The sequence below is a fragment of the Polyodon spathula genome, chromosome 6 (assembly GCF_017654505.1).
Source record: "Polyodon spathula isolate WHYD16114869_AA chromosome 6, ASM1765450v1, whole genome shotgun sequence".
NCBI classification, from domain to species: Eukaryota; Metazoa; Chordata; class Actinopteri; order Acipenseriformes; family Polyodontidae; genus Polyodon; species Polyodon spathula.
The window spans coordinates 46,043,461-46,057,485 of NC_054539.1; the positions used below are offsets into that span (position 1 = coordinate 46,043,461).

The 14,025-nt window shown below is 35.4% G+C and overlaps 1 protein-coding gene across 1 annotated transcript in view; it reads right to left on the bottom strand.

Moving 5' to 3' along the window:
* Positions 1-1,143: 1,143 nt before the first annotated feature.
* The window catches only part of aplf (aprataxin and PNKP like factor), a 90,212-nt gene continuing 77,330 nt past the window's right edge, over positions 1,144-14,025 (bottom strand). The window contains exons 9-11 of the mRNA XM_041252944.1: positions 11,871-11,917; positions 11,322-11,363; positions 1,144-1,411 (exon numbers count right to left, since the gene is read on the bottom strand). Of these exons, the coding sequence (XP_041108878.1) occupies positions 1,209-1,411; positions 11,322-11,363; positions 11,871-11,917 (292 nt within the window). The 3' untranslated portion in view covers positions 1,144-1,208. The remainder of the gene's footprint in view (positions 1,412-11,321; positions 11,364-11,870; positions 11,918-14,025) is intronic.

The following is a 14,025-nucleotide window of genomic DNA, read 5'->3' on the forward strand; positions in this document are numbered from 1 at the left end:
AATTAAACAGATTACCTGAAATGTAAGGCAACCAAACTGTTAGCTTTCTTTACCAGATCTATTTTTTTCATCTACTGTATATAGTGAATGTAAATGCATTGTACTGTAGGTAAGGAATGGAATTAGTTATTTATCTATAACCACTTTAAATTAAGACATAATTTGGAATTCTGTTTAATTTTAGCTATAATCATAAACTTATTTTGTAAAAATATTCCAGCAATAGAAAATTATTGATGTATAAAATTATATATTTTATTGAAGCAGAACTCTTTAGAAAAAAAGATTACACTAAAGTAATGTTGCATACATACTTTCAAACCTACAACTTCAGATTTCAGAATTAAAACATTATAACGGTAACATACAATCAAACTTTTTTGCAGCAGTTTAGGTCTGTCAGAAACATAAAAACAGACATTTCCCTAATAGAAACACACAAAAACAAACATTAAAAAATACATATTTAAACCAATGGGCATTGACAGTGACAGAACTTAAAAAAAAACAAAAAAAACACTACATTTTTAGTAGATGGCTAAATCAAGCGCCTTTCTAATATTAATAACACTATGTAACACAATTTTTGTTCCTGGGTAGTAAGTGTTATTTCCTAATTGATTATGCCTCAAAAGTATAGAAAATGGCTATTACTCCCCACAAACTTTGCTTTTGTGACCAGGACAGTGATATTTCAAAATATGACTATTTCCAATGGGAAAACAGGCAAATGTGTGTCTTTTCGTTCACATAAAGTCAGAAAAAAACAACATATGAATCCAAATTAACATGTATTTATACTAAAGTAATACAAAAATGACTACAAAAGATTTAGAAGTGAGTACTTTTTCGAGATTTACGATTATACTGTAAATTTACAGTATAATCGTAAATCTCAAAACTACTCACTTCCAAATCTTTTGTAATCATTTTTGTATTACTTTAGTATAAATACATGTTAATTTGGATTCATATGTTGTTTTTTTCTGACTTTTTGTGTCTTTTCGTTCACATAAGCTCCCGTTTTCCCATTGGAAATAGTGATATTTCAAAATATCACTGTCCTGGTCACAAAAGCAAAGTTTGTGGGGAATAATAGCCATTTCTATACTTTTGAGGCATAAGCAATTAGGAAATAACACTTACTACCCAGGAACAAAAAAATAATAATAATTAGTTACACGGTGTAATTCAAACAAAAAATGAATTTATTTTCTTCTGCTGACAAATTGCTTTGCTTCCTTCTTCAAATCTGCAATATCTTCCTTGGTGCTATCATCAGACTCCGGTTCATAGTCAGAATCTTCATCAGTGTGATCAAAATCCTCTTCATCATTTATGAAACTGTCCTCCAGGTCATACTCATTGGACTGTCCATCCTCATCACTGTCATCAGCCAAAACACTCTTACCTAGACAAAGACAAAGGATTGTAAATTATATCCTCTAACCAATTCAAGTTTCTTCACAAAATGGCTCTGTACTGACAGGGTGTGTATATATAGACACACACACACACACACAGTAAGTATTCAACCCACACACATTAATATTTGGTAGAGCCACCTTTCGCTGCAATAACAGCTTTAAATCTTTTGGGGTAAGTATGTACCAGCTTTGCACACAGCGTCAGAGTGATTTTGGCCCATTCTTCTTGGCAGATTTGCTCCAGGTTGTTCAGGTTGGTTGGACGACGCTTGTGGACCGCAATTTTCAAATAGTGCCACAGATTCTCAATGGGATTGAGATCAGGACTTTGACTGGGCCACTGTAGGACATTCACCTTTTTGTTCTTGAACCACTCCAATGTTGCTTTGGCCTTGTGCTTGGGATCATTGTCCTGCTGAAAGGTGAATTTCCTCCCAAGCTTCAGTTTTTCACAGACTGAAGCAGATTCTCTTGCAGTATTTTCCTGTATTTTGCTCCATCCATTCTTCCTTCAATTGTAACAAGATGCCCAGTCCCTGCTGATGAGAAGCATCCCCACAGCATGATGGGTGGTGTTCTTCACTGTAGGGATGGTGTGTCTTGAGGCATGGGCAATGTTAGTTTTGCGCCACACATAGCACTTTGAGTTTTGGCCAAAAAGCTCTATCTTGGTCTCATCTGACCACAAAACCTTTTCCCGCATCACAGCTGGGTCACTCTCAAGCTTTCTGGCAAACTCCAGCCGTGCTTTCAGATGGTACTTTTTGAGTAACGGCTTCTTTTTTGCCACCCTCCCATACAGGCCAGTGTTATGCAGAGCTCTTGATATGGTTGACAGGTGCACCATTACTCCACTCCCACCCACTAAAATCTGTAGCTCCTTCAAAGTGATTGTTGGCCTCTCTGTGGCTTCTCTCACAAGTCTCCTCCTTGTTTGAGCACTGAGTTTTGAGGGATGGCCTTTTCTTGGCAGTGCCTGGGTGGTGTGATGCAGCTTCCACTTCTTGATTATTGATCCAACTGTGCTCACTGGGATATCCAAACACTTGGATATTATTTTGTACCCTTTCCCTAATCTATTCATTTGTATTACTTTATCTCTAACTTCTGTAGAATGCTCTTTGGTCTTCATTTTCCTTCAGATTCACAGCCTTACCAATGATCCTTCAACAGTGGGGTTTTTATCCACAAAATGTGACAGCAACTTTAATGGTTCACAGGTGGAGGCCAATGGTAAGGTAATTGTGTCCTCGTTAGGGCAGTTTCTTTCATCGGTGCAAACTGTGAGCTTCCACAGCGCAGGGGTTGAATACTTATTCAAGCAAGATATTTCCGCTTTTTATTTTTCTTAAAAATATTTCCCAACATAAAACCAATGTCAAACTCACTCCCCAGTCCAAACTGTTAATCATTCCACACTTTCAGTGCACAATACCTATGTGAGTGTTGCCTTGCCCTTTGAGATAATTTTAAATGTATAATTGAAATATAAAAAAATACACTAAACTTGACTAAGGCAGCAAAATAGTCATTTTTTAATGAAAATCAATTAGATGTAAACTGCAGTTGTGAACATTTTGCCTCCAGCATTTTGTATCAATGTACTCATTTAAAAGTACCATAAAACAGTAATTAAGAAATTATTTTTATGGCATAAGAATGTAAATCCATTAGTCACCTCCACATTTTAAATTATTTCCTGACTCTATATGCAAAATACTGCAACAGATATCAGTAACTAAAACTAACTGTTTTCAAAACAGAGTCACAGATTAACTTTCAGAGTTGTCTGTAAAGCCTTATAATAACTGGACTACTTGTTCCAGCCATTTGCCTGTAATTAATTTATAAGAAATCACATTTGCACATTTTATAAAAATGAAATACTCAAAGAATAAATGATAACTGTCTAGTAACATAATGATCTCAGAAGATGACCGACAGAAACGTTACTTTGTAAATAGCTGTTGCTAAAAACAGGAAAGTAACAAAACACAGTACAATTATCATATTAGATCTAGTTAGAAAAAGGTCACCATCTTAAAAAATTGCTTTTTGATTACCAGTACTGACTTTTGACCAAGATGGCGTTTCACTAATTGCAGCATGCCTCAAAGACATGCAGACATGCCACTTTGTTTCTTGAGACAAGAATGCATTGAATCCTTAATAAACAAAGCAGAATCATTATGTTTCTCTGTCATTCCACAGTAGAGATGTGAGAGTCTAGAATCAACTCCAAAGTAATGTTGTTGAAGCTGACACCCTGGGATCCTTCGAGAAGCTGCTTGATGAGATTCTGGGATCAATAAGCTACTAACAACCAAACGAGTAAGATGGGCCGAATGGCCTCGTCTCGTTTGTGAACTTTCTTGTGTTATTATGTTATACCGGTTTTTCGGTTTACCGCGGTTTAAGTACATTACGGTATTAATACCGTTGCTTTTATTCTAAACCGCAATTATCGTAATTCGGTTATACACAGGTTAACGTATTTTTCTCAACTGCAAACCCACGTCTTCTAAATCAAGCGATGGTACTTGCAGCCTTAGCAAAGTGTCTGAGGAAGATCTTTTTGTGAACTGATACTGTATTTTGATAATGGTTTTAAAGGAAACGGTCAATGACACAGAATTCACGTTACCCAGAGCTTGCTGCGCCAGCTCCTCTTGGCTGTTGTGTTTCTGATGTCACACGCTGTTTTTAGAGAAACACCTCCTTCAAACCTTGCAGCTTAGCATACATTTTCGATGTTCTATATTTACATTTGTCTGGATTATCAACAGTCAGTTTAATTTAATAGATAAACATTTTTATTGTAAAATTATACATCACTTATAACAGATTTAACATTATGGTTTTTTTTAGTTTTTTTTAAATAATTGATTTGTTTATGTAATATAGTATTGCCAAGGCTGTTCACGGCTTCGTTGTATAATAAAATGTCGTTCGCCTCCGCTAGCAAGGTGGCAGCAGTAGTTTTAGTGGTTATTTGCATTCCGATTAGCAGGTCACTCGTGATCATTGCATCGTCCCTTTGATTCACAGCCACAGCCAGCCCCCCTCCCGCAGTAACATTTCAAAGCTGCGCTGGGCTATGCAGAATCTGCACAGATTTCTGTAGGTGCTGAGTGACGTCTACAGCGCATCTCCAAGATTCTGTGCAGCGCTGCGGAAAACTGTGCTATAAGAACACGACCAATGTCCCAAACAAAACTCCACATGTGTAATAATCATTGGAAGCTTATTTGTGCAAGTCGTAAATGTAAGCATGTTTTAGTATTAAAATACCTTTTTCTTTTTTTTTTGCTATACATATTTTATTTATCCGGTTGAAAAAATAAACGACACATCTCTGCTCTTAAATAATAACCTGTGGTAGATGTTTGTGTTTTAAGCAAAAGACCGATCATTACCCAATTCTATTTGCCATCAGCTAAACAAAGTATTTATTTATTTGTTTATTTATTTAATTTTATACGTTAAAATGTTTTAACAAACTGCAGCACCATGTCATTTTGAGCAAATAATGGATCTTCATACTGTTGTAGTATAACGTTGAGTGTACAACTTCAGTTTTTTTTTTTTTTTTTTTTTATTATTCTGATTGTCTTTACAAAAAAGAAACGTACCAAGTTATTTGGCATATTAAAATACTAAATACCAAATGTTTAAATCATTCCATGAAAGGAAGTGTGTTTTGTTGGTTTTATTTTTGTGAATTACAGTAATTTAAGTGATTTACATTAGTCTTTTTTCTTTTGAGCCTTTATTTGATAACTTGCATGATGTACTGTATACCGTTCTATTAAGGTTACAACGGTATTTTTATATATTTTTTTTTAACGGTTATCATACCGTGCAAATTTTATACCGTCCCATCCCTACTCCACAGCCTGAAAACACTTATTTATAAAGTCTATAGATCTTTCAACTGTTCTGCAAGTTCTGACATCAGTTATTGGGAAGATAGCACATATTAAATAACTGTGAACAAACTGAAGTATGTGTTTTAGCTGTGATATGGGGCTTAAAACATGGCATGGGTATGAAATATCACAGTAATCTTAACTAATGTATTTTTTATGTTTTTCAGATTCATTTTGCATTTAGAATTTTCTGTTTTAGTTCATCACTGGTGACTTTATAAAAAAGCACCCTGTGGCTCAGTAGACCACTCAGAATCATGTCTAAGTACATCAAGGTACTCCACAGTGTAACCATTAACCGAAGGTATCAGCGGTATTTACCCCGAGCCAATTAAATAAATAAGCTGATTCATTACAACCATAAATTAAAACCAACGCATAACAACTTGCCTTGAGACTTTAGTTCAGTCCAAGAATGAAACCTCAGCCCCTCAGTGGCAAAAGCAACTACAATTTTCTCTAACAGTGACGATAGAGCTTTATTATACATTATGAACCACTTGTTCTATCTCATGCAGTCGTTTAAGCATAATGTTTTGAGTATAATATGCACCCATTTGAAGATTTTACAAAAATGTCTGTGTTATACACTGTACTGGTTACACAATGATACAGTGTGCAGTATACTCAGGTTATAGTTTATATCCAAGCAGATCAACCTTTTTGGTTGAAATAACCATACAGATGACCAGGGAGTTCTTAAATATTGTGGAAGGGCAGAAGGAAGCCCTGCACATGAATAGGAGGCAGGGCAAAGCCCTGCTTTAAAACATATTATTATTTCAAAAGGGAATGTATTGTTTGTTTATTTTAAAACGGGTGTTATTATTTCTTATGTTTTGTTTTGATTTAAAATTTATGGTTTATTGTTGGATTAGTGTGATTTAAGAATGTATTGTTTTGTGTGTGTGTGTGTGTGTGTGTGTGTGTGTGTGTGTGTGTGTGTGTGTGTGTGTGTGTGTTTTATTTATTTATTTATTTTTTTTAAACAAAGCTGTTTTGTTGTGGTTTGGCAACATGGATAGGGGAAGCCCTATTTTAAATCTCCTGATTTAATTAATGGATTCATTTGTTGCTAATCGAGAGATGGTCACCAATATAAAAGCCTGCAGTGCTCCCTGTTCGAGGGGTAGGTGTTTAAAGTGGAGAACGTGAAACACAAGTGAAAAAGAAACAAAAGAGAAACGAAAGTAAAACTAAAAACAATTGCCATGCATGTAGGAAGCAATGTGTTTGTTTAGTTTTATGTTCGTGACTTGTTTTGGTACAACCTTTAATTTTCTCTCTGTGAGCAGTGTTTTCTGTTTAAATATAAATGTTATTTTTGTGTTAATAAGCACAAAGGCGCAGTTCGCTTTGCACCCAAATACTGTCTGTGCATTGTTGTCTGTGGCTGGCCTGACGTCAACGCCCCGGCTACCCTGTCACACAGCCATACAAATAATCTATTATTAACAGTAAAAAAAAAAGAAACACATATAACATTAAATAAAATTATGTTTGCAAAAACTAAAAAGATGACTGAATAGTAGCAAAATCCAAAAAAAAGAAATATAAAAGGAAAAATACATTGAAATAAGTGTTTCAGGATTACCAAAGGTAAATACAGTCCATTATTGTACAGTTACAATGTCACCATGTGTAAGAAAAAAAAAGTCAAATTACTAAAGATGTATAATGCAACTGGTAATTATGTCCCTAGCCCTTCCAGTTTCACATCCCTTTGCTTCCATTAACTGTGGAAAAATAATCTAATAAAATTAACTTTTGCAACATCCTCACTGTTCTGAAGAGTGTCAAAAACCTCTGCTTAGATTCTGTCCATGTAGTCCACTATCATGTTGGTCAGAACCTCAGAGACATCCATCATGCTGTATAAGTATCAGTATTCAGACAACGCATTAATGCACTCTGTCTTAAAGCATATGTAACCCAATGTCAATGACTTTTAGGAGCTATACTTTCTCCTTCACTGCAAAACCCTTTTTTTATTTTTTTTAAAATCTTGTATTAGAATTTTATTCACCAAAAAAGACTCATCTGTACGAAGAGATTGTAACCATGTAATAAATCTCTGGGGTTAATGCTAACTGTTGGTCAAAATGGATATTTTGACAAAAAAAAAAATAAAAAGGTACTTTTATTAAGAAGCTGCAGAAAGACTGCAATACTATAAAACAACTGAAGCAGGAAACTATTAAATTATCAAACAAAAAAATGACTGCATATATTTTTTATTGCATATTAGCAGTGTTAGCAATTAAATCTACAGAATTGAGAGTAAATTGGCAATTGAGTACAAAAAGGTAAGAATATCAATAATATAGGCTCACTCCCACATCCATGATTTATATAAATAATCCAACCAGTTGAACTTACAACTATCCTATAACTTCCAAGAGAAAAAAAAAAAAAATTCTAGAAATTTGTAGAAAATTAATTAAAAATAAAAACTGAAATCGCTTGGTTGGATAAGTGTCCACCCACCTTGTAATTGGCTCAGGTGTAACCAATCGCCTTCAAAATCACATACCAAGTTAAGCGGCCTCCAGTGGTGCTAAATTGTAGCGATTCACATGATTTCAGGATAAATTCAGCAGTTCCTGTATGTTCCCTCTGCTGGGTAGGGCATTTCAAAGCAAAGACTCAATTTTGAGCACGAAGGCACTTTCAAAAGAACTCCAGGACAAAGTTGTTTGAAAGGCACAGATCAGGGGATGGGAATAAAAAAATATCAAAGGCCTTGAATATCTCTTGGAGCATGGTCAAGACGATTATTGATAAGTGGAAGGTGTATGGCACCACCAAGACCCTCCCTAGATCAGGCCGTACCTCCAAACTGGATGACCGAGCAAGAAGGAGACTGATCAGAGAGGCTACCAAGAGGCCATTGGAAACTTTGCAAGAGCTACAGGCTTTTATAGCCAAGATTGGTCAAAGTGTGCAGTATGGTGTGTAGATAAGTGGAAAACAAATCCTCATTTAAATGCATGAAACTCTGAGGCACTGACAACAAAATGTGAAAAAAGTTCAAGGGGGTGTAGACTTTCTATAGGCACTGTGTGTGTGTGTGTGTCTATATATATATATATATATATATATATATATATATATATATAATATATATATATATATATTACTGTATTACTTTGAATTAGTGCCTCAGCGTTTATTTCAAATTGTTAAAAACGGCTGTGGCCCTTAATTGAGACAGTTGCTGAAATGCCCAGGCAGTTCATGAAGTGTCCAGCTGCGGTGGGCAGATGCCGAATTAGCATCAAATTTTATTTCAGCATCTGCCCGGGCATTTCGTCAACTGCCCACAGCCACCCGGGCTGATGGTGAAGAAAGATTTTTAACAGATTCAGTATACTACTAATACAGAGCGAATTACCGCTTAAATACTGTGACAACACAGTTTAGAACAACGGAACTCAACGAAATATCAATCCACAAGTTATATCAGGGATTAGATACGGAGTGGGGAGGGTCAGAATAAAATGCAGCAATGTTTTATTGTATTCTTATTGCAGTAATCCATACAGATTTCAGTGCAGAGTTGCTTTGTTTGAATGAGAGATCATAAAACAGGCAAAACATGTAAAAAGATGTTCATATCGACTACCTCATGCTTTTCAACTAATTTCCACAAAGCCGCATCCTGGTCAAACTTCACTGGCGACATCTTTCATTCATTCGTGCAGCACTTCCTCTCTATTCCAGCTGTATTCCCAAAATACGATTAATATTGCTGTGATAAATGAGTTGTTTGGCACAGTGTTCTTCCTGAGTTTCAGGTAACTATTTAACTGGGCGGCTTTTACACGTTTAAACTGTGATTATTAGTCTCATGATGATATTGAATGATCTCTCATTCAAAGGAACTCTGCAGATCTATATTTCATTATTGCAATAAGAATATAATAAAATATTGTTGCATTTCATTCTGGACTCATCCCCCCCCCCCCCCCCCCCAATTACTCTAACCTCTGACGAAAATAACCTTGTGCATTGATATTTTGTTGAGTACCACTGTTCTAAACTAGCGTTGTCAGAAAGTATTTAAGTTATTTAAATAAACATGGCAATGGGTGGCTGGATGATGGTGCACTTTTGCGCTTAAAGGCTCTATTAGTATTATACTGTATCTGTTAAAAATCTTTCTTCGCCATCAGCACGGGTGACTGTGGGCAGCTGACGAACTCCTCAGTCAGATGCCAAGACATAAAATTCGATGCCAATTCGGCATCTACGCGATGATGCAGTGAGACACAACAACACTTATCTGACTAAAATACAGAATAAAATAACCCTCTCTATAATGCACATACAGTGAAAACAATTCTGGATCTATGAAAAAACTATGAAATAAGGAAACAGTTAAAGCATTTATGGTAAAATTATATTAAAATGTATGAATATTTAAGATTTTAAAAAAAATATATCTTCTTTATTTATGCCAGTATCTAATCTCAATACTTAACCTTTTCCAGAACATACTAGCCAACGTTTAACAAGCTTCACTTTGAGGTGTGGATGTTCTTTTATTGCATCAGTGTGCCAGCGAATGCACATGCCCACAGTGTATCTATACTAGCACACTAATGAATACACCACTTCGTTTGAAACAGACCAAAACAAACGATGCACTTCACTAGACAATACATTTTCCTATATTTCCCATCTCTTTGAATACTGTTTCCGCTAGTTCCTAGAATTCTGAATTGAGTGTTTTAAGGAATTAATTAAAACACACTTTTCTAAAATAATTAAAAGTTTGATATTCATGGAACTTTTTTACCATTGGTTAAAAGAACCCCAAAAATGAGTCTATACAATTTCTTAATAGGGCTAAAGTCGCACATCACGGCTTTTCTTTAATAGAATATATTTATTTGATTTATTTATTAGTTTGAATATATTTCACACTTAAGGTTGTGATTGTAACAAGATTCAGATTCAGTAAGGTTATGCTACTTGAGGGGTTTTATACTTGGACAATATTATATATGCCTATCATTTAAGCCAATTAATTGTAACCAAATACACAAAGCATTTGAGTTGGCTTTGAGAGCTCAAATACTGCCTCTTTGTCTTGAGTAGCAGATGACCGAATAGCATTATGATGCAGCAACAGGTGTTTCACAGAGATAGTGTTGGGCCAAAAGTATCCAATTACTAAGTGACTGGCAGTTAAATTAATCATTTTCATCCAAATACAATGCAAGTTCTCCATAATTGGTTTAAACAGCATTATAATGGTAATACTCAGAGAATCCCAGGTTCAATCTACTCACTGTCACTGGAACATTCAGATAGAAAAAAGTTATTTAAAATAAATAAATAAATAAACAAAAGACAGAACAGGTAAATACATTTAATTTAAATAGCCTTGCTTAATGCTTGCTATTCTCAATGAAAAGCTCGTACTTTCCCAAGTCACAGTCAACCACCATATGGTAATGCCCTCTATATGGTCCACATGTGTCTGTAAGATTTCTTTAATTTACTTAAAAGCTCTTTAGATGCACATATAGTTGCTCTACCCTGTTTTATATCCCAAACCAGCAGAAGAATATGGAGCATTGGGTCTCAAAGCTACTTAGAGTGATAGTGGTTCTCATAGCATTATACTGAGCTGCAGCTGTGAGCAAAAGCTGTTTGGACTGTGCTAATGGGAATATAAAATGTGCCACTTTGCTGAATGTTTATTTTTTAGCTTTATAGGACAACATACAAATTCCACTGAACATTACTTTAATACACTGCAATGCCCACATTTCAGAAGAAGTGCTGTGATCGAAAGTTTAAGGAGATTGTGCTAATGGTTAAGATATTATTATTCATACTGGCCACAGACCACTTTCCCCATAAGCAAGTACATTACAATGGAGTGGTTCACTTTTGGTTCACTTAATGAAGAACACAAAACATTTGCAGGAGACTTAAAAATTACTTTTTCTACCTTTTAGGTCATGCTTCCTCTTTGATCTGCGCACGCCAGTCTCTAAAAGACAAAAGTATGAAAATAACAGGTTTGTGTTACTGTATAATTGAAATATAAAGAACTAACAGAAACACAGTTTAGAAACATAATGGAAATCCTATTAGGAATCTGTGGAACTCATCATTTATTTGTAATATGAAAAACATTGAAGTACATTTTGTTTGTGTACTTGACCCATGGTTTTAACTTGGTTCCGTGCAACATACTGTACTGACTACATTAGAAAACCATTTCTCTGGATGAGACGTAAAACTGAGGTCCTATAGCAAGTGACTCTGCAGCAGCAGTTGTTGATGCATAGTTCACACCTTACAAGCATCTGACTAATTAATACAACTTAAATATGAGGTAGCAGTTTTACAAATCTAATAATTATTTTGTGAGATCCATAGATTTTTATTCTCCTATATATCAAGGACACAAGGTAAACACATTCTATGGCACAACTCCAGGGCCTTGCCAAAATAAATATTTTTAAGACTAATGTTGACTAATAAATTAATGTACCTGGAGGCATGGTGTGTTTGTACTCCTCCCTGTGTTGTGGATTTTTCCTGTGAAGAATAATAAAAAAAAAAAATGTTATTATCTATTGTGCCAGCTGGACCCTTTTAATTTTTTGCAACAGAATTTTACATGCCATCATTGCCAGTACTTGGATCTTGCTTTTTAAAATATTAATTACTATAGTCTGAGATTGTAATACGAGTTGCCAGATTCTTGACTTTTGTAGGTACTACAAATAAGGCAATATTAACTTTTTATAAAATTACAAAATAAATGTCAGCGCTCTAAAACCCTTAGATGAAAGTTTTGGAAAGGGTGCTACTAAACTATAACTATCAATAATCATGAAAAAACGTCAGTGCTCTCCAGCATTAATCTAAAAGGGAGGGAGGGAGAGGGAGAGACTCTTAATGTTACACACCTTTTCAATTACAGTGCTCCCTCGCTATAACGTGGGTCTCATCGTAACTGAAGAGTGTTATAAATGGGGGAGGGGGTGGGGGGATGCAGTGGGACACAACAACACATATCTGACTAAAATACAGGATAAAATAACCCTCTCTATAATGCACATACAGTGAAGCAAAAATGTAACTTTCTGTGAATTAAGCAGAAAGCACCATGTAATCAACACTATACTATAAAAAAAAATAAATAAATAAAAAAAAAACTGAACTAAATAGCCTGGCTAAATGGCGATCGGGAGTTCAGTTCGAAGCGACAGACAAGCAAACCAAGTGCGAGAAGGAGAGTGGGTTGGGCGAGGGGAAGTTGGAATGGGCTCGCCCCAGGTTCTGCTGCCGGAACTGGGCTGAAGCAGGGCTCTACGTTTATATTTTTAACTACTGGTCCCTCGGGCCGCTGAGCTAGTGTTTTTACTGGCCCGGACGCAATTCTATCTGGCCCAATGTATTTCTATATTTTTTTCATGATGGTTTTTATTATATCAGTATGTTTCTAACTGTGTATGGTAACCAAAGAGCCCACATGTCAAAAGAAAGTAGCTAAACAAAGCCTTTCAATATATGTTACTTCAGCCATTTAACATGTGTGCTAAAAGAAGTAATCCAAACTTGGGTAACATTGAAATTAGAAAGGTAATTTAACATTATGATGAATATAAAGACATACTAAAAGGTTAAAGCAGAACAACACAGTGACTGATAAAAAAAAAAAAAAAAAAAAAAAAAGGCAAGATACTTGGAGTTGGAAAGGAGTTATTTTTTTAACTCTGGACTGCAGTTCAATGTAAAACATCTACTGTTGACTTTTTGCACTGAACATTAAAAGTACAACCAGGTATCCTTATTTTGAATTATTTACAGGTTATTAAATAAACAAAGTAACCTGACTTCGATTCATCTGATGTCAGTACTTGATGGCTAGTTGCAATTAGTAATGTTAAACTATTGTAATGTTGGAATGTATTTTCTACTGTTTTGGCCAGGTTACAATATTTGCACTATTAAGATTATTTTATAAATACTAAAAATTCCACTCTAAATATTAGTCTTCATTTTTTAACATGATTACTTTCTTTATGATTTACTGATTTCGGTATATCCCTTGCAAAAAAGTAATATAGGCTACTGCAAGTAGTTGTGACGGAAGTGTCTGTTAATATATAAAATATATTTATTTTTATATAGCGCCTTTCATAGTAGACCACCATCACAAAATGCTTTACAGAGGTAGGCTGTGAACTGTGCATTATATGCAGTCACTTACAACAGGATACTGATTTAACATCTCATCAGCAGGATAGCACAAGGAGGTTAAGCGACTTGCTCAGGGTCACACAGTGAGTCATTCAGTGGCAGAGGTGGTATTTGAACCAGGTATCTTTGGGTTACAAGCCCTAGACTTTAACCACTGGACCACTGCATTCCACAGTAAGAACCTCATACAAATGGTCAAGCATGGTGGCGGTAGTGTCATGATTTGGGGATGCTTTGCTGCATCAGGACCTGGACGACTTGCCTTCATTGAAGGAACCATGAACTCTGCTCTGTATCAGAGAATTCTACAGGAGAATGTCAGGCCATCCATCCGTGAGCTGAAGCTGAAGCGCAGTTGGGTCATGCAGCAAGACAATGATCCAGAATGTTTTAAGAACAAGAAATCTGAAGTTTTGGAATGGCCTAGTGAATGTCCA